At 42.0% G+C, this 24,105-nt stretch overlaps 1 protein-coding gene across 4 annotated transcripts in view; it reads left to right on the top strand.

Annotated features, from left to right (window-relative positions):
* The window catches only part of adam22 (ADAM metallopeptidase domain 22), a 76,414-nt gene extending 56,436 nt beyond the window's left edge, over positions 1-19,978 (top strand). The window contains exons 11-31 of one of the 4 annotated variants that reach the window (XM_061674011.1): positions 503-669; positions 1,429-1,513; positions 1,654-1,744; positions 1,973-2,024; positions 4,960-5,059; positions 5,213-5,284; positions 5,513-5,605; positions 5,685-5,765; positions 5,839-5,889; positions 5,976-6,039; positions 6,166-6,271; positions 6,350-6,469; positions 6,546-6,714; positions 8,178-8,289; positions 8,821-8,911; positions 9,570-9,623; positions 10,955-11,062; positions 12,250-12,350; positions 12,425-12,491; positions 15,851-15,974; positions 17,729-19,978. In XM_061674011.1, the coding sequence (XP_061529995.1) occupies positions 503-669; positions 1,429-1,513; positions 1,654-1,744; positions 1,973-2,024; positions 4,960-5,059; positions 5,213-5,284; positions 5,513-5,605; positions 5,685-5,765; positions 5,839-5,889; positions 5,976-6,039; positions 6,166-6,271; positions 6,350-6,469; positions 6,546-6,714; positions 8,178-8,289; positions 8,821-8,911; positions 9,570-9,623; positions 10,955-11,062; positions 12,250-12,350; positions 12,425-12,491; positions 15,851-15,974; positions 17,729-17,749 (1,929 nt within the window). In that variant the 3' untranslated portion in view covers positions 17,750-19,978. Of the gene's footprint in view, positions 1-502; positions 670-1,428; positions 1,514-1,653; positions 1,745-1,972; positions 2,025-4,959; positions 5,060-5,212; positions 5,285-5,512; positions 5,606-5,684; positions 5,766-5,838; positions 5,890-5,975; positions 6,040-6,165; positions 6,272-6,349; positions 6,470-6,545; positions 6,715-8,177; positions 8,290-8,496; positions 8,525-8,820; positions 8,912-9,569; positions 9,624-10,954; positions 11,156-12,249; positions 12,351-12,424; positions 12,496-15,850; positions 15,975-17,728 lie in introns of those variants that run through there. The other 3 variants (XM_061674010.1, XM_061674012.1, XM_061674013.1) reach the window with 3 other exon arrangements.
* Positions 19,979-24,105: the final 4,127 nt, after the last annotated feature.

Raw genomic sequence — 24,105 nt, 5'->3', positions numbered from 1 at the left:
CTTATAGATGGATACAAGAAACAATCGGAGGCTGTCATCATTGCCAAAGAGTGTGCAATATAATATTAAGGAGTGTTGCTAATATTGCTGGGCATGCTGGTTTCTGCTTTTGTTTTCTTTGAAATTCCAATATCTGAGTTGAAAAAAACAATTTTCTTTGTTAAATTACTTTGGTCCTCCAATTAAAAGATCCTAATGATATAAGTTTGGTAGATTTCCATTTATTTCTGAAGCTACTATACAGGTTATGTAAAAAAGTGAAGCGGTCCCAATAATGGTGAGCAGGACTGTAAAACCCTAATGGGAAAAAAGTTCCTAATTTTCTGATCTAAAGTGTCATTCCTCATGTACACCTATAAAGCATCTTAACATCATTGTATTGTATTGTTTGAATCATTCAGTATCGTGGTTTCTATAAGGGTCCTCCAGGGCACAAACTAAATAATAAACCTCATTGACATTTTTAAAATGTATCCTCATCATCTCACTCTGATTTCCCCAGATTTTCAAGGAACAGTTAAATACCCGCATTGTGCTGGTCGCCATGGAAACGTGGTCCGCTGACAACAAATTCAACATCGACGACGACCCCATGGTTACCCTGAGGGAGTTCATGAAGTACCGCAAAGATTTCATCAAGGAGCGATGCGACTCTGTGCACCTCTTTTCGTTAGTGCCATTTTTATTATCAAATAGACGGCATTTGTACAATGACATATTTTACATGTCCACAAATGGGTTTAAATGTGCACTGTTACACAACGTTGTTTTATGTAACCCCAAAATATGTCAGTTTCCTACTAGTTTCAATTCCCGTGAGTACTTTTTGTACAAATTCCTACCAAATTCTGAAAACTGGCTTTATCGGCTGTGGCGTCAGTAGTTTGGGAGATGTTTTATATTTGAGGTAAATGTACTGTGAGGTGTTCATGATAAGCCTGTATACACCACTATCATGGATTCGAGCAGTTATGCTCCACTGAACACAACGTATTAATATGACTGAAAACAATATATTTTGCCACAATAATGATTAGGGTTCGGGCATATTATTTTAGTCATAAACACTAAATTAAACAAATTAAGCTACGTTTTATGTAACCCCAGAAATATGTCTGTTGTCTACTAATTACGGTGTAGTTTTTGTACAAAATCCTACTCAATTCTGAAAACTGTCTCTATTGGCTCTACATTCTTCATTCGTAGGGGTGATAACGTGTGTAAATATTGACTTAAGTCCAGTTTTAATTATTTTCCTTGATACATCACCACAATGGATTTGAAATCAAAATAAATTGAAGATGTGATTAAAGGGTAGAGAAATTTTAATTAAGGAGGTTGCCATTTAACCGCCATTTAATGTACAGTACTTAACTGCCATTGTTTAATGACTTTCATGGTATTTATCTTCAATGTTTCCCCTGTCAGAGGGAACCGTTTTCACAGCAGCTGGGGCGGTGCTTCCTACATGGGAGGCGTTTGCTCTCTCACCAAAGGGGGAGGTGTCAATGAGGTAACCTTTGAACTATGTGCTTCTGATTGGGATGTTCATTATTTCTCTGTCTGCCATAATGTGGGCTGGATTTATGATGATCATCTCTGGCCAGACTGAGCCAATATTTTTGTTGTTGTGCATTTGTTTCTCTTTATCAGTATGGAAAAACAGATGAGATGGCCATAACTCTGGCTCAATCCCTGGGGCAGAACATTGGCATTTTCTCTGACAAGAAGAGGATCCTTAATGGTACATTGTTCTACTTAAATCCATCATTTACCCTTCTAATATATATTACATATTTGCAACCACAATATTCTCACTGACTGAAATTTCTTTTTCTTATGTGAGATATGCTTTTTCTGTTCTGTCACGCTCACTAATAATCACATCGTCACTTGGATTATTTTGATGATTGAACACAAGGATTTTAGATGATATTAATACTTCTAATTGTGTTGGTCTTTATTTCTACAGGAGAGTGCAAGTGTGATGATCGTTGGTCAGGCTGCATCATGGATGATGTTGGGTAAGTGAACATTTTCTTGAAGACATGAAATGAAAGTTTAAAAAAAACCACCATAATATCTCAATGGTAGCAAGTCGTTTGTGCACATTAGCATTGCCGCAATTAGAGAACCCAACAGTAGGTGTCAGCCCACGGCTATTCTCTGTAGTCGAGCTGCTTGTAAGTACAGTAGCCTATTTATTGCACTTTTGAATAATATATTGTTTAGTGTTCTTTCATAATGCCATTGGGAAAAAGAATGTAACTTTGTGTGCCATTGTGATTCTGTGTTGTGTGTTTATGTAAATACTCCCTCTCAAATATTTCTTGTATTCCCCCTCTATCCCAAATGGGACAGCAGGTGAGCAGAACTTGGCTCGAACGGTGCTTGTGCTCTTCTGACCCACGGCCTTGGCAAAACGGTTGTCAGCCATCACAACCAAACGGCTCTGTTTGTTCAAATGATGTGAATGCAGAATACAGTCTGATGTACCTTTTGTCTACACTGACTGTATTTGGCTTCATCATATTGAACAATAACTCTCATCTATGTTATTCTATTCTACACCAAATGGACACTTCATTAGGGACACCTAATCTTATACGAGACGCAGTATAAATGTTCTGCCTACAAAACAAGGTACAGCTCAGTTGTAAATGATGCCGTCACAAAAGTATTTATGCTACAATATGCTTGTTATTGTGTAGTGTAGTAGAACCACACTGCATCAAATTACAAAACACAGCTTTCACAATGAACAATATTGTTAAATGAATACCTCTCGAGCAGTGTCAATCCAAACTGATCATTATTAAGGGAAGATTTGTACCAGATCTCATTAGTTAGTACAGGTGTTCCTAATGTTGTGTGGCCTGTTTTGTATTCTCCTTTGGCTACAGTCAGCGGCCAGTCAGCTTAGCTTTAATTTGTTTGATGTATTTCCTCAAATAGTGCCTGTCCCGCTATAACAGACACCATGCCCCAATTAGTCACTGGCCGTGTCATCCACTTAAAGCCTTCCTCAAGCAAAAAGGCCTCCATTTTCCATCAAAAAACAGCTGGTAACTGTGGTTATTGGAGTTGTTGCTAACCGAAACAGGAGCACCTATAACGGCACATAAGCAGTCTCTCAGATGATGACACTCTCTCAGGTGGCGACATTCCGCTCGTTGTAAATGAATGACTTCCCTGTGATGATCTTGCATCTTGTGGGATGGCCCAGTCGGCTCTGACATGTGATCACGCCACAACATTGCGTGCGTCTCATTCGTTCTGCCCAGTCTGCGTTGGTTCTATTTATTCTTAGTAACAGTCCTTTTTATTTTGTACTCCCATACAATGTAATACAGTGGTGTCTTGAGATACTAGTTGAGTTCAGTGACCACGCTCATAACTCAAACTGACTCGGTAAACTGTAGTAATATTAGTCATTTTTCGCAAAGGATAAAGAATACAGGCCTGTGAGTATTGTTATATTGTCTGTCTATGTGTTGCTCCGCCGTTTGTGTTCCAACCGCCATTGCCCAATACGTTTAGAACACAGCAACTCTGATGCAATTTGATAGCCCATCTATGTCATTTTGCATTGTTTGTTAGCATTGAACTAAATCGACTGCTTGTAGACAAAGCAATGTGGTTGTTTTAAATACCCTTTGTTTTATGTTTAGTTTGACAGTAAACTTCAACTGGGATTGGCAAGAAACAGCTTGAAGCCTCTTTTTGGAATTGTTTGCTATTTACTAAACTGCTGCTTGTGGAGTGAGTTGACTTCACTGCCACCACACAGTGCTTGTAGCTAAAATATTTGCTCAGAAGTCAAAGGGAAAACAAATCGGCTGACCGACACCTCATATCTCGAAAAACCTGTAAGTTCGGTCAGTTGTATCTTAAGGCACCACTATGTACTGTATTTATAATATTGTTTGATTTCCCCCCCTGTAATCTGCTCCTCACCATCTGCAGTTGAGCCACTATTTGCGGGAATACAGTACTTTCCAAAATAGCTTCACATTGGTCTTTTCATCAATTTCCATCTCTCGTCTCATCCATGTGTATTCGATTGATACTGTCTGCAATGTCAGTCTCATCAGAAATGACCCAACTTGTACCTCTGACACGCTCTGTCCATGTCCCTCTTGATTGGGTTCCCATCAATACAGTTCAATACAACTGCTCGCAATGCTATCATGTGAAGAGGTCACGTGACAGAGGATTCTGTCACCTGTCTTCCTTCCGCTCTCTCGCGCTCTCTCAAATCAACTCAGTGGTATTTCAGACACTTCAATGTTTTCAATGAGCAACCCCAGACATGTCCATTGACGCCAGCTTTTTTTTTTTTTTTACTCCATAGCGCCTGCATGTCTGAAATGCCTAACTCCACTGTGTTCTATTTTCACAGGTTTAACTATAATGCGTGTGCGTGTGTGTGTGTGTGAGAGAGAGCGAGAGAGAGAGAGAAATTGAGATTGTTGCATTTGGAGGAAGCAATGCAAGATATTATAGTGCGCTTACACCATTAATATCTTTTCCAAAACCATCTCTGACAGTCTGTCTCTCTCACTGGTTAAAGTATTGGCGAGCTATTCTATAGCGGTTGTACATTAGATGAAAGCAAATGTGATAAAGTACTTGACATGTCCTGGTGTTGCAGACTTCTCTTCTGAGTATTGAGGAAAACCGCATAACCTGGATGGGGTTATGGAAGGGCAGTGCAATAACTGCTCAAATTACATTATTTCACATCCATGAAGGTTAAATTCTCTGACAAACTAAGACATGCATTATGGGATCAATGGAATATAGTGCCAAACTTCCCTAGTTCTGTTCCTAGTTCTGTAATAAACTCTACCGATGAGATATACCGATAGAAAGGATCCCCTCTCAATTGTGAGTATTCCTGTGACAAATGATGACATTTATGGAATGGCCCCCGTATGCTGTGGTTGTGCTGAACAGCTTCTACCTGCCCAAGAGGTTCTCCGACTGCAACGTGGAGGAATACTACAACTTCCTAAACAGTGGTGGAGGAACCTGTCTGTTCAACAAGCCCCTCAAAGTATGTCTTCTACACAGTTCAGTACTTCTTTCCTCACTCAGATTCACACAATAGGATGAAACTACTCCTTTTAGATGTAGACTAAAATCCTGGATGTAATGGTTTCAACCATGGAGGTCTTTTTAAAAAACAAACATTCTGGTCATCCTTCAGCTGCTGGACCCTCCTGAATGTGGTAATGGCTTTGTGGAGCCAGGGGAGGAGTGCGACTGCGGCAGCCCGGTGGTGAGTTGGTATTAATAAGACTCTAAAGGGTTCACTTTTGTAATCACTTGTGGTTATGTGTTGGCCTAATTACCCAGCAACAATATCATACAGTGTCAGACTTCATAGTCTAATGAGGCATGATACATGATTAAAGTTTGCCCACAGACAAATGTTGAAAAAGCAAATGTTACATGAAATAACCATTTGAATGTATCAGCAATCAAAAAAGCGGGTCTCGTCTAACAGGAGTGTGCAAAAGAGGGAGAGAACTGCTGTAAAAAGTGCACCCTGACTCAAGGCTCTAAATGTAGCAACGGACTCTGCTGCAACAACTGCCAGGTTGGAAAAAAGTCACTCCAGCCCCTTCTTTTTGAAGTAACCCACCGTACGTCACGATGTCATCCTTATGCTCTCACAGATGGAATTCTTGGGGGTCGTGTGCCGGGATTCAGTGAACGACTGTGACATCCCGGAAAACTGCACAGGAAACTCCAGCCAGGTGAGCGCAAGCTCCCCTCTCAGCCAAAATACTCAACTAAGTCACTGATCTTCATCATGTCTTGTTTTTACAGTGTCCACCAAATGTGCATAAGATGGATGGCTACACGTGTGAAAAAGACCAAGTGAGACCTTCCTATCAATTCCCAACAGTTTCAAATATTTATCCAAACACTCGTCACACTCTTGACATGTTATTTTTCCTCTTTAGGGGCGCTGTTTTAATGGGCGATGCAAAACCAAAGACAAGCAGTGCAAGTACATTTGGGGAGAGAGTAAGTCTAACGGGATTCAAACCTGTGACCTTTTAGCACTCGAGCACAGTCTCCAGCACGACACGTGCCTGGTGCATGAGGCGTACGCTCTATCTGTGACTTTGTGTCATGTGGTTTACCCTCCAGAGGCCACGGCGGCTGACAAGTTCTGTTACGAGAAGCTCAACATTGAGGGCACAGAGAAGGGCAACTGTGGGAAGGACAGAGACACCTGGATCCAATGTAGCAAGCAGTAAGTGTGTCTTTTCTGTGCGTGTGAGACTTGCCTGCGCATCTCCACTGAACTCCTACTTCCACCTCCGCGTTTCAGGGACGTTCACTGCGGTTACCTGCTGTGCTCCAACATCTCACCTGCCCCACGACTGGGAGAACTACAGGGAGGCCTCACCTCCTTCTCAGTGGCGAGACACAGCGCCTCTCTGGACTGCAGGTACTTAGTCATTGCTAACCACATAGCGAGAACACAAAACCAGACCTAACCGCAAAATTGACTGTGCGCGTGTCAGTGGTGCTCACGTTTTGATTGATGGAGACACCGACCTTGGCTACGTGGAGGATGGCACGGCCTGTGGGACAGAGCGCCTCTGTTTCAACCACAAATGTCTCCCCATCCAGCAGTTCAACTTCAGCACCTGCCCCGGGACCACAGACAAAAGCATCTGTTCGGGACACGGGGTACAAAGCACCCACACATGCAGGCATCATCAACTATTCACAGTGGCGGGCTGTACATTTGGTACCTGGGCCCTTCAGTTGGGTTTTACCCGCTGTATGGTGGCAGCAAACTAAACTCAACTCACTTCACAACAAGCAGCAGTTTGACACAGTGAACAATTCTTCAGTAAAGAGACTTCAAGGTTCCCAGTTGAAGTTTACTGTCAAACTAAACGTGAAACAAAGACAATTACACGTCGTTTATTTATAACAACCACATAACTTTGCCTTGAAAAAGTCTAGCATAAAGTTGAGTTTAATGCTAGAAAACAACACAAAACGCCACAGGTGGGCTAATGAATAGCATCGGTGTCGCGATATTATAACCATTTATGCAAAGGATATTTAAACACAAACAGTGGAGCAACACATGTAGACAGATAACAATAACAATACTCACAGGCATGTATTCTTCATCCTCTGCGAAGAAAGGCTAATATTACTTGAATTTATTGAGGAGCTGTGACCTTCTCCATGTATATCTGTATGTCTTTATTATACTGCCGCAGGTGGCCAAGGTGCACACACCAGAAGGAGCAGCACAATGGCCACTGAATTGAAGCAAATGTAGAGATTAGAGAACAGATAAGCACATGCCCCTTAGCCAGTTAGATGAGCGGTGCCGACGTCTGACAGGTGACCATTAACTTCCGTTTCCTCTACGAGGGTTAATTCCACATTTAAAATGTGACACAGTCTTAGAGTAGATTTCAGAGACTTTCACACGTCTCAGGAAAAATCCACATTCGGGGAATTCTACCCACCGGCCGATTTCAGTGAGTCACGCCTCTCAAGCGTTGACGTGCAAACCGGCCGAATCGGCGTAACTTGAAAACGCTCAAGCCAGGTGCGTCAAATACTGACTTTCGCACCGATGGCCCTAGGTGAATGAACAGTGTGCTCACGGTTATTCAGAGATGCACACTAAAGACGGCAGTGATGTACAGACCCAATGGTCAACTCACAATGCATTAACATAGCAGGTACAGTATATATTACCGCGTAACTCCGTTCTTGATGTGGAAATAAACAAGCAACAGCAATAATAAACTAGTAATAATATAAAGTAGTGTAGCGATGGTGAAGCTACGCACGGCATTTTTATTTCATGAAACCCTGACTGTGGCTTGCATGATAAACAATGGCATCTTGGCCATGTTCACTGTATTGCAAGTTTCCCGGTAGCGTACCAACTGTGCATCATTAATACTTCTTCTTGGGCAAGCTAAGAGAGCCAGCCTCTGTTGGGCCACTGTGACTCATCACAGCAATAATAGAAACGCACAGTAATTTGAATCTGACTGTTTGTGGAGAAATAGTGACGACCCACTACTGACTACAATCATGCTACACCAAATCCATCAAATGGCCGGGCGGAGTTGGGGAGAACATTATGAGACCATGAATATTTTATTTGGGTTCAGGTGTGCAGCAATGAGCTGAAGTGTGTGTGTTACCTGGGCTGGGCCGGAGAGGACTGTAACTCCACGTCAACTCTCAGCTATCTTGTGGTGGGACCCACAGCCTCCGTTTCAGGTAGCGCCCGCCCTTTGTTCCCATGTATTCTGTACTCGCTTTCTTTCATCCACATTGGACTTTTATTTACTCCTTCTCAAACAAAACACCCCCATTCCTAATATGTTGCTGTGTTTGACTATTTCATTTGTTCCTTAATTGTTCATCGCCATTCATTCTTTATGTTTTTTTGTTTTGTTTTTTTTCACACCCATTCTTTGTCAACAGGCCAAAGTCTTTGACGGAGTGACTTGAGGTTAGATTTGAGTTCCTTTTTTACTTCCTGATTTTTCCTCCTCCTACCATCCCAACTCCAGCTTTATTGAACGAACGTGTGAAGTTTTAGGTGTCAACCCTGAATGGGAACCTGGCAACTCCCTTCAAAATTGAAAGAAAGAAAAGATAGCAGTGGTTAAACCCAAGTCCCTCTTTTTCTCCGCTGACACTCTCCTTGCTATGTGTGTGTGTGTGTGTGTGTTATGCGTGTCTTCCAAATGCATGAAACTGTAAACACAATAAACACAAACGTATCTTCCTCATCCTGTGGGTCAGGCATAACCAGTACCAACATCATCATCAGTGCCATCGTTGGCTCAATCCTCTTCCTCGTTCTCATACTGGCTGTGACGGCCTGGTGCTACAAGTAAGTGACTACACAACATGACACTGTACTCTTTTAGTCTTGTACACTCAACAGCCACTTCTTTAGGTACACCTACACAATCTAATGCGAGATAGAGAACTGTGTCCCAAAAAGGACCTTCAGAAATATAATAATGCCTAGTTTAACAGTCAGAGAGGCATACGTCAATTATTGTGGTTATAGTTCGCAGTGGTGTATAATTTGCGCTCCCAATTCAAGTTTCAACTGTTACAGTGGAATTTCCAATGTTGTTAAATGCCTTTTTATATACCATTTGTCCTGACTCATAATATGAAGGATTCTCAATTTGTGTTATGGGTACTGCTAACATATGCGAAAGAATCGCTGCCTAAGTACAGTTCTGTTGTACTGAACTTTTAACTTTAAAAATGCATTTAACCTTGAAGATTTCAAGCATTTATTGAGGTACAATTTTTATTTTACTTTTACTGTTCTAGTTTTATTCAAGTATTTTTTGGGAGCCACTGCATTAGATTGCGCTGGTGCAGCTAATGTTGACCACTACTTGTTTGTGGTGCCATGTAATTGGAAGGACAATATTAGGCTTTGAGCTATGATAATAATAAACATGGACATGATGCAACATATTTGGCAGCAGATGTGTTCCAATATTGAGTAATGGCGTGCCTCCTCACAGGAGCTACAAGCAGAGACGCTACGTGGAGTCTGAGGTTCACCGAAGATTCTGCCGGTTTGTTGACTCACAATATTTTAGTTCATGACCATGCTGCACATGCAGATTTGAGGCTTTTTTGGTTTATTTTATTATTTTTTTTAATGTTACGTTTTCTGGAGTCATACGGGGTCATAATATGAGACTGTGACTGCAGCACATCCCTTTTAGTTACATATGTCAATTGTAAACAAAAGTTGCATTTCAAAAAATAAACAAATAACATCAACTAAATGATGTTGGTAACAGGACTCTGCCGAGATTTTAACTCCCTACTTCAGCCATCGTTGAAAAATCACCAAATATACAGAAAAATTAATCAGTGAACTTACTTTTAGCCTTTTCATAGCCTGCAGAGGATCTGAATGGTGCCACTTCCTGTGGAGCGTGTGACTTGTGGGATATTACAAATTTTCCGGAGGGGCTAATGTGTTAGGCTAAGACCCGCTGCACTGCAACAGAAACTGTGTGTGTGTGTTTTTAAAAAATAAATTAATTAACATATTTCATGGTAAAGTCGAATTTTAGGAAGTCGGGACAGGCAACAAATGCGGTTTTCTTTCCTGTGTTCAAAGTAGTTTCAATTTGTCTTTTAAATTGTATTGTAGATCAATGTGCAGGACACTTTGCTTGATTAAAAAAAAAAAAAAAAAGATATATTTGACAGTTTTATTGTGCATTTATACATTTTGTTTCCCGGGCATGCAAATAGCACCGATTCCATTGAATGGCCCAGCTGTAAATATATCGGTCGAATTTTCGTACACATGGACTACTACGCGAACTTGAAGTCCTTGGCTAACCAAAACACCAGCACCTACCAATACAGGAATAATCTACCTGCACAGCTTTTTTTGTAAATTCCGTGCACATTATGAAAGATGATCTTAGCCTATCTCTGTATTTCTACAGAATAGTCGTTTTTATTTAGTTTTAAAGTCCTTTTTCACTTCACATACATTGTAATTTGCCAGCAACATTGTTTATTATTCCAAAAATGCATTTGTTCAAATAAAGTTCTCCCCAATCTGACTAATTAAACCACTATTTGCAGATATACAGTCATACTGTATACAGTAAGGAAAGGTACACATTTTTTAATGATTATTTTTGGAAGTCAGATTTGATGTCAATTGTTTATCATGGTGTTTGAATTTGTTGCAGCAAGACGACACTGATCAGTGCTTAATTATATTACAAAGGCTTGACTTTTCTTTCCCTCAGCTGGAAAATGTGAAATGATCTCCGAGGCAGGTTGGAGGGGCAAATAAATGAAAGGAAAAATATTCAGTCTGTGTGCGTGTACACATACAGTACATCAAGATGAATAGCGTCTCTTGCATGCACAGACAAATGCCGCCAGGCGACTACGTGACGAAGCCGAGCGACGCCGACTCCTTTTACAGCGACATGCCGCCCGGTGTGAGCACCAACTCGGGCTGCAGCTCCAAGAAGAGGTCAGCGTGTCTGTCGCACCTTCAGATTTGCACCCTGTCCTTCACTCCCTCCATCCCATCCATCACTCAGAACATCTCACTGTTTGGCTTCAGGTGCGCCATCTCCTCACGCTTCATTCATTCACTCACTCTTACTGTATGCGTGTCAATGTGTGTAAACAGTATCATGGGCGCCTTCAGTGGCTGGCAGGTCAGTCACTCCATTTATCATATGTCTATTCATCATATCCTGCGTTCGCAGTGTCAGACCTTTCTTTGAGTACAGTGAAACCTCTTGGCTTGTGTTTCCCAACCTGTCTCGAGCCAAAGCACATACTTCATTTCACAGCACACCACCAAACAAAAACGTTACAAAAATTATATCTCGTGATGAAATAATGATGATCTTGTTTCGAATTACTCACAGATTGACTTAGTGTGAAATGTGGGACTGTTTGGTTGAACACTAAGCTATTATTCTGTTGTATGAAAGGCAACAGGGGAATACGCAGGTTAATTGTACCTTCTGCCATCGAGTGGAAGAGCATTAAATTGTTCTGCCTGTCACCATATATCGGCAGCATAGATAGATAAGCAAAGGTACATTATTCGGAGTAAATAGATTTTGGGGGGACCAATTCAGTGAAATTAGATAATTTGTTAGTCTTTCCTGCGAGATTTTTCTCATGTAAAATATGTGCCTTGGCTCAATAAATGTTGTGAAACACTAGGCTAGTTACATACAAATTCGGGTTATGTCGCCACCATAGGAGAGGAACTCCATTTTTATCAGTTACAGCATACAAGTGTTACTGCTTGTGTCTGGGAGGCGAGCCTCTTCACATAAAGACGAAACTTGCAAAAGCTGACATTTCAATGTGCACTGCATTCTTCTTGAATTATTCATGAACTTCGCTTTGGCCCTGAGCAGCCAGGACGGACACTTTTGTCGCTACGCATGACCAAGGTTTTGCCTCTGAGGTTTTTCCCGAAAATGTTGGCCCAATTCCGAATTGTATGATTTCACGGACAATTTGAACATCTTAACATTGAGCTCTCAGTGTATCTTGTCATTTTTGCCTATTACAACGTTTCTGTCTGCTGCTCATTTAGTCTCCACGTCTGCCACAAAAATGTAAGGATCTTTCGCAACTTATGTACCAATTACATAAAATCAATGGCATCCTTCTGTACGTGCATGCGTGCAGATCTAATGGCCTGTCCCACTCGTGGAGCGAGAGAATCCCAGATGCCAAACACATCTCAGACATCTGTGAGAACGGGCGACCGAGGAGCAACTCGTGGCAAGGTAAAGCCCGACAAATGCTGCAGACGAACGTCTCTCTCATACAATTCATGGCTTTTGCCTTTGTGTCTCGCCAGGAAACATGAGTGGACACCGTAAGAAAGTGAAAGGAAAGAAGTTCCGTGCTCGCTCGAACTCCACAGAGTAAGTTCCCAGTGATGGGCAGCGGTGAGCTCCAATAATCTTGTTGTGTGGGAAAAGGGACTCAAAAATAAATAAACAAATAAACAAATCAGGGGTGGGCAAAGTATGGCCCGCGCTCAGTACATGATCAGTACATCATTTAGCTCAGTACATGATTTATTAATTAATTTAATGCCAATGACGCCAGAACAATATTTGTGAATAAACAAATGTACATTATACATGTAAAAAAAAATTGCATTTTAATAATTAATTAGAGTTAAAAAAAATAGATTATTCTTGTATTATTTACGTCAATATTTTACACACACACAGTCGTGCTATAATAAGATATATTATGGTTTTTTTTCTTGACTGTTCTTGACTGACATGAATTCAGACTAAAAGTTTCCGGTTTTAGGTCAATTAGGATGACCAAAATTATTTATATTTGCTCAATGCCAGAATAGTGAGAGAAGGATTTTTATTTAGACAAATATAAATAATTGACAATACAGTCATGCAAGTGTATGTGTTTTTTTATTTAGTTACCTATTTCTATCTCATCAAATGGCCTGGCCCCTCTGTCTATTTTAAAAATCAAGTGTGGCCCTTGAGCACAAATGTTTGCCCACCCCATTCTAATTGCTTACTTTGATTTCCGACTATGAAACAAAACAATAAGCAACAAAAATATATATATATTTTTTCCTGCAACTTTTACAAAATCAGTATAATGAAATACTGTATTATATTTGTGGGGGCAACAAAGTAAATAAAATGAGTGAAAAATGTTGGACAAGTGTTATAGTTATATGATTTTATAGTGTTATAGTATCCGGGAGTATTTTAAGCCTAATACACTCACATGCAACAATATTAGGTACACCTGCACAATCCAACAACATAAATAGTAAGGCTCGCTTTTGAACGATACCTTAATTTCACAATATTGTGGGAGCAGTTTTGTAGTGGATGTCATGCTTCAAGGTAGACGCAAGGAAGGAAAACTGAGGTTCCACTGTATATTGGATTTGTGAGATGGTGTAGGTGCACCTAATGAAGTGTCCTGCGAGTGCGCTTCGTCTCAGGATTTGTCATTTACCGAATGCCTGCGAATGCACCGTGAGGACATCCGTGTGCACGGGCTGTTTGGCATCACAAGGAGCGTGCGTCTCTTTGCATTGCGAGCATGCCACTGACAAAGGAATGATGTAATGATGTAGCCGAGACTTGGAATGCACAACGCAGGGTGGTGTGTGTGTGTGTGTGTGTGTGTGTGTGTAGTAAATGTGTGACTTTTCCATGGAGTTCATCCACTGTCCAGTTGCATCATGCTGTCTGTTCAGGATGTCTCTGCTCTGCTCTCCTAAAATGTCTCCTCTTCCTCTCCTCCCTCCATCACTGGCTCCTTTTCTATCCTTTCATTCTTTCAATCCCTCTCCTCTCCTTGTTGGTGTCATACCCCCCCCCCCCCCCCCCCACCCACAGGTATTTAACCCCTCACGACAAAGCAGACTATTATGATGTAACTAAATGGGTAGAAGATGTGAATAAAAACACACAAGGACCGTACCTTAGGTATTATCTCAGACTGTGTCCTGCTTGTCTAGAACCCCTCATCCTCCTCCTCCCCTCACTTTCATTTGTGGCTTGGCCAAGCAAATTGAAATGATTAAATCAAAAAATTAGTCCCAGTTCGGGATTGCTGCTAAGTATAAAGAATGTTTTTTTTTTTGTTTTCTTTTTTTTGTCTGGCTCTTGTCGCTTTTTTCTGTTGAACCAAAATGTCTATGTGGAATAAGATCGTTACTGTACATTTTCTCTTCAATCCCCTTCATGTCCTCTTGCGTCTGCATGTTAATCGTTGTGGTGTCAAGTGGGTGTGTGTGTCAACCCAGGGTGTGACAGTCTGACCGTCACTGTGCCCCCCCCCACACTTTGACCAACACCAGGTCGCCACTCTGAACGCTGTGCCCACCACCAATTGTTTCCATAACAACCGAGGAGAGATGGTGAAGGGTGGCGGGGGGTTCTCATCTATTGTGATTTTGCATGTCAAATATTATTTCTTAAATGGTGGTGCAGGAACCTAGAAAGCATGATGTGGATTTTTCCATGATATTAAGAGAATTTTTTTCCAGTTATTTAATATATGGTGTGGTGGCACTAAATACATTCCCCAAAAATGATTTGCTTGACAATACAGTGTTTCAAATACTGTATGTAAGTAGACCAGCACCCAATGATAGATACGATACTTTGTAACTTACTATAGATAGATTGATAGCGAGCTAGACAATTGATATTTATTTTATATATTTTTATTTATGTATGTATTTCATAGGTTTTTGCCACAGCGTCCCTCAATGAACATCATCGGTAATTACCCAAATTAGTTTTTCGATATTTCCGTAACGGACAATAAACCAGTATGTAGATGCTCTTTGATGTCCCTGTAAGGTAAAAAAATATATATGTATTGTAAATATGACACACCAAAGAGTGTTTTTAACAATCCTGCCAAATTTGAGAAAAGCCTTTGTCTCCGCGCTCAAATGCTGTGTGTACTGGATGGACGCCGGTCAACGAGCCCACTCGCGGCTTATACGTACTAACCTAGCCGCTAGTAGCAGCCCACTTGGCAGTGGAGCCGTCCGCGACTCGGCGTCGGCTCGCCGCGTGCGCTCCACGTGGGTCACCACAACAAAGACACTGTAGGCCAAATAATACTTCAGGGAAGCTACATTTTTCGCATTGTAGGCAGAGCTTGATGGTTAACGGTAAGATGTAGTTGTACTAGAAAGAGGCCAAGTTATTCTAAGTAACTTGCAATTTCGGAAAATAGTCATAGATGGCGCTCGTTAGTTATATAGTGGGAGGGGCTCATGCCATTTTTTGAATTCAATATGTTTAACTATGTAAGACAATGAAGACCGTATCAGCCCCATCCCGTCTCTCCTCCACTGTGCTGACGTGTTGTCAGGCTCAAGTTCTTTGTGGCTCCTTGACTTGTTCGTGCATCTCCGTCGGCGGTTGCGCTTGCTCTTTTCCCAGCATTGACCTCACACTCAGCATTCCTCACATTGGATCAACCACTTTAAGAAGAATGTTGCTGCGAGCTAAAAATAATAAAAAAGTAAAAAATGTCAAGTAAGTCAAGTAAGATGTGAGGGAACACGAGTGCAGCCACACTGCTGGGAACTGGCGTGCTCTGCCCGCACAAGCTGATGAAGCTGCTGATGATGATGATTGATTTAGTGTATGCGTGCTTCTGCCGACAAGCCAAAGCAGCATTGGGGGCAACCTTCAACATATTGATTTATCCTTCATTGTTTTTTTTATGTTTGAATTGATGTCCTCTACTCTTTTGCCTGCAGAACCCTTTCCCCCGCCAAGTCTCCCACTTCCTCTACAGGATCCATTGCATCTAGCAGGAGATACCCTTACCCCATGCCTCCTCTGCCCGACGACCAGAGGAAAGCAAACAGGCAGAGTGCCAGGGTCAGTTGATCTGTCCGGCCGTCTGTCTGTCTGTGTATCTACCTACCTACCTACCTATCTAATCGATCTAATCTGTCTGTCCGTCCAAGTATTTGCCACCTTCTCAAATTCTTATTTTTTTGCATCCTTTCTCCACTTTAATGTTATAGATCACCAAACAAATGGAACAGATAATCCAAGCAAACATAAAATACTGTTTTTAAAGGTGATCATCTGTCGCTACTGTCTCTCTCTATTTCTCCATCTTTCTCCATCACTCTTTTCTCCAACCATCCATCTTTCTCTTTCTCTCTCTTGCTCTCTCTCTTTATATATATATAGAAAACTATAGAACTTACAATGACATAGAAAGTGTCTGGCTGCTCAGTACAATACGAACAATACAATGAATTAAATATCGATTACTGTATTTTCACGACCATAAGGCGCACCGTATTAAAAGGCGCAGTCTCAGTTACGGGGTCTATTTCTGTATTTAACACATACACCAGGCGCAGCGCATTATTGGGCGCAGGCATGGTAAAACATATGCTATCTTAAAACATACGGTAGCATGCATGCACGCTAAAACAATGTTTTTAAAAAGGCAGCGGGAGCAAAACTGAGTTCGGTTGTACTTTATTGAAGTATTTAACAATGTACTCATGTTATTTTTTGATCAATCCTCATCCACAAATCCATCAAATTCCTCATCTTCTGTATCCGAAATGAACAGCTGGGCAAGTTCTCCATCAAACACGGCAGGTTCATTGTGGGAGTCAATCTCGTTGCCGTGCAGCTCCTCAGAAACGATGCCGGCTTTTACGAAAGCTCGAACAACAGTGCAAGCAGATACGTTAGCCCGAGCATCCACAATCCATTCACAAATTGTGGCGTAACTCGCCCGGCGCTGCCTCATAATCTTAGTCAAGCTGTGTTCGCCATCTGTCATCCATCGCTCCCACGCCGCTCGCAAATTCACTCTGAACGCCCTGTTTACACCGATGTCCAGCGGTTGGAGTTCCTTCGTCAAGCCTCCCGGAATGATGGCAAGCTCCGAGTTATTACACTCAATCGAATGGTGACTGTAGAGACGCTTCTCCCAGCTGTTCTTTGCTCATTAATCCATTGGATTATAGGCCACCTCGCCTTGTTGCCACGGAAACTCAGCTTCGTCTTCTTGACTTGGCGAAGGTCGTTTTCCTGCTTCCTCCACTTGCGAACCATGGATTCGTTGATCTTGAATTCTCTCGCAGCTGCTTGATTCCCTTGTTCCTCCAGGTAACTGATAGCTTGCAGTTTAAACTGTGCTTCATAAGCGCGTCTCTTCGTAGGTGCCGTTTTCGGGGGTCCTTAGCCAAACCGATGTTGTTTTGCACAATGCACATACAGGTGCTATATACCTACTGGGGGCGTGTCTTTAGCCTCCTCTGTCACACGCACCCTTCGCCCTTGAACGTCCGCATGTTGTCCTCAGCCACATCAACCTTTCCTCTATTTAAGTAGCGTGTCGGCAGGAAATGTCAAGCGGAGCGCTCATCACACAAATTTATAGATTTTGGAACTCGGTGCACACATAAGGCGCGCCGTATTATAAGGCGCCCCGCCCATTTTGGAGAAAATTTAAGACTTTTAAGTGCGCATTATGGTCATGAAAATACGATACATAAACAAATTGCTGACACTTAATTGCACCAACACCCACAAGATGCCACTAAGTGAAAGTATGCCTCTATACGCTCCTTTTTTTTAATCTTCTCTTGTTCTCTGTGCAGCTGTGGGAGACATCGATATAAGAGCAGAGAAAAACACACCTCACTTCACAAACATACGCACGCACACAACAAGGAAACAAAATGGACTCTGAACGTAGACCGGGATGAGCGACAAGCATCTCGTCATTCAAGATGCCGGATGAACCACGGGCGGCGCAGAACTGGAACTACTCCCACCCATGCCAAACCTTGAGCCATCCTATCCAAACCACCCTTGTGGTCCACACGTCCATGCTGCATCAGTGGATCAAGTGCAGCATTTGTGGGTACAAAGACTAAATGCATGAAGCAGCGCCAAAGGACCCTTTTGGACACAACGCATGCGATGGGACATGCATTTTCATGTCTCTCTCTCTCTCTCTCTCTCTCTCTCTCTCTGTCGCTTTCACTCTCTTTCTATTATAACTAACAATATTGCATCATCACTCATAAAAAGGGAAAATGAATGCACACCCTCTTTCTCCACCTCCTCCTCCTCACTATATGTTGTATACATATGTAAAGTAAATTGTACTAATTTGTAATTACTGTAAGACCACTAAAAGATTCAATGTCCATTCACAACAGAATGTACAAACATATTTGGCCCTTTGCGGAAAGGGGGGACATTTAGACCAGATGTTCTCAAACTTTTTGGGTCCAGGGGAGAACTTCTTTAAAAGGACCCCCCTCATAATGCCAATCCTAATCCTAATGGCAATTAAACGTGTACATGCCATGTGTACCTCTTATTGCCATGTATGTATGTATATACAGTAGGTACGGAAAGTATTCAGACCCCCTTACATTTTTTCACTCTTTGTTATATTGCAGCCATTTGCTAAAATCATATTTCATTTTTTCCCTCAATGTACACACAGCACCCCATATTGACAGAAAAAAATGGAATTGTTGAAATTTTTGCAGATTTATTAAAAAACAAAAACTGAAATATCACACAGCCATAACTATTCAGACCCTTTGCTGTGACACTCATATTTAACTCGGGTCGCTGTCCATTTCTTCTAATCATCCTTGAGCTGGTTCTACACCTTCATTGGAGTCCAGCTGTGTTTGATTATACTGATTGGACTTGATTACGAAAGCCACACACTTGTCTTTATAAGACCTTACAGACCACGGTGCATGTCAGAGCAAATGCAACTCATGAGGTCAAAGGAACTGCCTGAAGAGCTCAGAGACAGAATTGTGGCAAGGCACAGATCTGGCCAAGCTTACAGAAAGATTTCTGCTGCACTTAAGGTTCCGAAGAGCACAGTGGCCTCCATAATCCTTAAATGGAAGACGTTTGGGATAACCAGAACCCTTCCTAGAACTGGCTGTCCGGCCAAACTGAGCAATCAGTGGAAAGGAGCCTTGGTGAGAGAGATAAAGAAGAACCCAAAGATCACCGTGACTGAGCTCCGGAGATGCAGTCAGGAGATGGGAGAAAGTCAACCATCACTGCAGCCCTCCACCAGTCTAGACGTTATGTCAGAGTGCCCCGACGGAAGCCTCTCCTCGGTGGACGACACATGAAGGCCCGCAAGGGGTTTGCTAAAAAAACAGCTGAAGGACTCCAAGATGGTGAGAAATAAGATTCTAGATAGAACTTGTTGGCCTTAATTCTAAACGGTGTGTGTGGAGAAAACCAGGCACTGCTCATCACCTGTCCAATACAGTCCCAACAGTGAAGCATGGTGGCGGCAGCGTCATGCTGTGGGGGTGTTTTTCAGCTGCAGGGACAGGACGACTGGTTGCAATCGAAGGAAAGATGAATGCGGACAAGTACAGGGCTATCCTGGACGAAAACCTTCTCCAGAGTGCTCAGAACCTCAGACTGGGCCGAAGGTTCACCTTCCAACAAGACAATGATCCTAAGCATACAGCTAAAATAACAAAGGAGTGCCTTCAGAACAACTCTGTGACTGTTCTTGAATGGCACAGCCAGAGCCCTGACTTAAACCCAATTGAGCATCACTGGAGAGACCTGAAGATGGCTGCCCACCAATGTTCACCATCCAACCTGACAGAACTGGAGAGGATCTGCAAGGAGGAATGGCAGAGGATCCCCAAATCCAGGTATGAAAAACGTGTTGCATCATTCCCCAAAAGACTCATGGCTGTATTAGCACAAAAGGGTGCTTCTACTAAATACGGAGCAAAGGGTCTGAATACTTATGGCTGTATGGCTATTTCAGTTTATCCTTATGAATAAATCTGCATAAATTTAAACAATTCTGTTTTTTTCTGTCAATAGGGGGTGAGGAAAATGAGGAAAAAAATGAACTTAAATGATTTTAGCAAATGGCTGCAATATAACAAAGAGTGAAACATTTAAGGGGGTCTGAATACTTTCCGTACCCACTGTATGTACTTTTTTAAAATGATACAAGATACTAATTTATTGTAAATTATTTTGTGGTCCCCAAGCTACGGCTCACCGACCCCCAGTTTGAGAAGCACTGCTTTACCCACCCTTAAAAAGCCTTCTTCAGTCCCATTCCGCCATGCGTTTGGTGTACCTCTCACTCATTGTCTTACATCATTTATTAGGTCGACCCCTTGCCCGAAAGCACCTCCCCTTTCACAATTACACCAGATAAACTGCTTGGTCTGAGTATAAAGTGGGGTACACATCCCCATTTTTAACATCGTAACCCATTTTTGCGTTCTACTGTCACACACACACACACACACACACACACACACGCACACACACACACAAACACAGTCTCTTCCAAAAGCATTGGAACGGCAAGGTAAATTCCTTTGTTTAGGTTTCAGATGAAAAGATGAATATGAGACAAAAGTTCAGAATTCCAGCTTTCATTTCATGGTATTTACATCTAGATATGTTAAACAATTCAGGACAGAGCACATTTTGCTTGAAGCCACCCACTTTTCAAGTGAGCAAAAGTATTGGAACAGACGATTAAATTAACTCAAAGTGAATAACATTTAATATTTGGTGTCATAACCCTTACTTGCAATAACTGCATCAAGCGTGCGACCCATTGACTTTTCCAGGCCTTTGCTGCAGCCTCTTCCAGTTCTTGTTTGTTTTGGGGGGGTTCTCCCTTCAGTCTCCTCTTCAGGAGGTAAAATGAATGCTCTATTGGTTTAAGGTTTGGTGATTGACTTGGCCAATCTAAGACCTTCCACCTTTTCCCCACTGATGAAGTCCTTTGTTGTGTTGGTAGTGTTTATTGGGTCATTGTCTTGTTGCATGATGAAGCTGGCAATTTAAAGAAAAATGGATACAAACTAATCGGGAGAAGCTTCATCATGCAACAAGACAATGAACCAAAACACACTGCCAGCACAACAAAGGACTTCATCAGGGGGGAAAAGTGGAAGGTCTTAGACTGGCCAAGTCAATCACTGGACCTTAACCCAATTGAGCATGCATTTTATCTCCTGCAGGAGACTGATGGGAGAAACCCCCAGAAACAAACAAGAACTGACCGAAAAAACATTTCAGATGAAGAATCCAAGTCTGGTGAAGGCAATGGGTTGCAGGCTTGACGTAGTTATTTCAAATTAGGGTTATTCCACCAAATGTTATTCACTTTGCGTTAATTTGGTAATCATGTCTGTTCCAATACTTACGCTTACTTGAAAAGTGGATGGCTTCAAACAAAAGGTGCTCTGTCCCAAGTTGTTTAACACATTGAGATGTAAATACCATGAAATAAAGCTGGAATTCCGATCTTTTGTCTCATATTCATCTTTTGATCTGAAACCCAAATGTCTTCAGTATACAACAAAAACAAAGGAATTGATCATGCCGTTCCAATCCATTTGGAGGGGACTTTATGTGTACTCATATATATATATATATATATATATATATACACATATATATATATATATATATATACACACACACACAATACGTGACAACAAATCAGAGGCGCTACTATAATGATGTTTTTCCATCCAATAATTTATCAACAGTGAGTGAAAAGCCAGCAAATGACCGTAAAGTTGGACCGTGTTGGAAGGTGGAAAACCCAAGTCAGTGGGAGCAGTCAGTCATGTCGAGAAGTGGTCACAAGGTTAAAATGTACGTATGTAAATGTAATTTGTGTTACTGAGTTTGTAACAGTTGTATTTGTTGTCTTACATGATATCACACAATTTAACATCTTAACCGATTTTTTTAAATATGAGAGACCTCAAATATGACAAAGAGAAATGCGGAACACACACAATAGCTCCCCTGAAAATCACGAGTCTCCTCAATCGATGTCTGTCGTAGTACTGAGACTGACTGAGGCAACAGGGTGCCAAATACAAAAGAGTAGTACTACAAGCAGAAATAAAAGAAGCAAGGCTAACTGTTAGCTTATGTGGTCACTACAATGCACTTGCAAACGCTTGTCATTTTGTATTGTAGTGAGTACAAACACTCAACACATATATTGACCACACACATGAGGATTTGTCATCGTAAATATTGAACAGGTTTAACATTGACAAAGATCACGGAGGAAAGGTCACTCTTAAGACAAACCAAACCACAGGATAATCACTCAGGTTAACCTTTCAGAAACATCTGATAATAAGGCCTTAGCGGGAAAATGCTCAAATTTGCCATTGCCAATATGTGTGTACCCCGATTAAGTCTTAAGATGTGACAGGAAGTGTGGGTAACCTTTCTCCCAAATATTTCTGTGTAGATTGTCTCTCATCCAGTTCATGGTAATCCGCAAAGGATGAATCAAGGCAATGGACAGTTGTTGTTTGTTCAAGACGTTTCACCTTTAATCCAAAAGGCTTCTTCAGTTCTAAACCCATCCATCCATCCATTTTCTGAGCCGCTTATCCTCACTAGGGTCCCGGGCGTGCTGGAGCCTATCCCAGCTGTCATCGGGCAGGAGGCGGGGTACACCCAGAACTGGTTGCCAGCCAATCGCAGGGCACATACAAACAGACAACCATTCGCACTCACAGTCACGCCTACGGGCAATTGAGAGTCTCCAATTAATGCATGTTTTTGGGATGTGGGAGGAAACCGGAGTGCCCGGAGAAAACCCACGCAGGCACGGGAAGAACATGCAAACTCCACACAGGCGGGGCCGGGGATTGAACCCCGGTCCTCAGAACTGTGAGGCTGACGCTCTAACCAGTCGGCCACCGTGCCGCCCAGTTCTAAACCTTCATGGTAAATTCCCTCTATTCATGCCTTGCTGGCTGGGTTCCTTGGGGGTGGTCAACTGCACCTTCACCCCAAGGACAAAATCCCAAGAAGCAAACCCAGCAATGTTGTTTACACAGAGCAGTGCAGTGAGGAGTGCAATGACCTCTACATTGGAGAGACTAAGCAGCCGCTGCACAGGCACATGGCACAGCATTGATGTGAAGCTGCTTCATTTGCATCTCAAGAAAAAGGGACATTCCTTCAAGGAAAATAAGATCCAAATTCTGGATTGGAAGGACCGCTGGTTTGAAAGAGGTGTAAATGGAGCCAGAAAAGCCGTCTCTATGCTTAGGTGGAGGCTTGAGACGTCACCCATTGTCAGCCAATAACAATGTTCTGATGTCTCCCCCCAAAGATCACCTCATTCAACGGGAAGAGTGGCCCCAACAAGCTATTTTGCCGCAAGGGGAGTGAACGACTGATTGGTACAGTAAAGTATGCACGATGGTGGTTTTATTAACCACACTGAAAAACAACAGCAACAACACTCTATTGTTGACCACCCCCAGGGAACACGCCCAACAAGGCATAAATGAGGAGACTCCACACCTAATATGTAGAACTGAAGAAGCCATTTAGATTAAAGACGAACCGTCTTCAGCAAACAAGAACAGTCCAGTTGCCTTTGCAGACTTTTTCTCCTGAAGTCCACCAAGGGCCATACGAAATGTATGAGAAAATTATATCAAAGAATGATTGAAAATGATTGGCATTTGTGGGTTTGTTATTTCAATAACAGTTCCTCTGAGGTTTGTTTTGAGAATTGCATGGCGGGCCGGATGAAACACTCCTTGGCCCACGGGTTCCCCACCCCTGGACTGTGCTGTACAGCGCTTACGAGGACCAACAGCATGACCCTTTCTACCAAGTTATTCCTCCACACAGAACATAACTGGGAACGAGCATGTCTAAGAAACACCTTTGTCTATTTTTGTTGTCTTTGACTCATTCACTGCCAGCCTTCCCAGTTAACATCGATATTTGACTTCTAAAGCAGTCAATGGTAGTGCATGTGTTAAAGGTCAATGATCTCCAGAAGGTAAAAAAAAATGGGTTGGTTTGCTATTTTAAAGAGGGAATTTCAGGAAACAAAACAATTCATTCTTTGTACAGTTAATTGTGTCATTTTGTTTAGCACATTTGTAATTCATGTCTGTATTAGGCTTTAGCGTTAAGAATATGAATGGCACCC

This window comes from Phycodurus eques, chromosome 4, assembly GCF_024500275.1.
Source record: "Phycodurus eques isolate BA_2022a chromosome 4, UOR_Pequ_1.1, whole genome shotgun sequence".
Lineage (NCBI taxonomy): Eukaryota > Metazoa > Chordata > Actinopteri > Syngnathiformes > Syngnathidae > Phycodurus > Phycodurus eques.
Note: the sequence above shows the minus strand (reverse complement) of the source record. Positions and strands in the feature narration are given on the sequence as shown.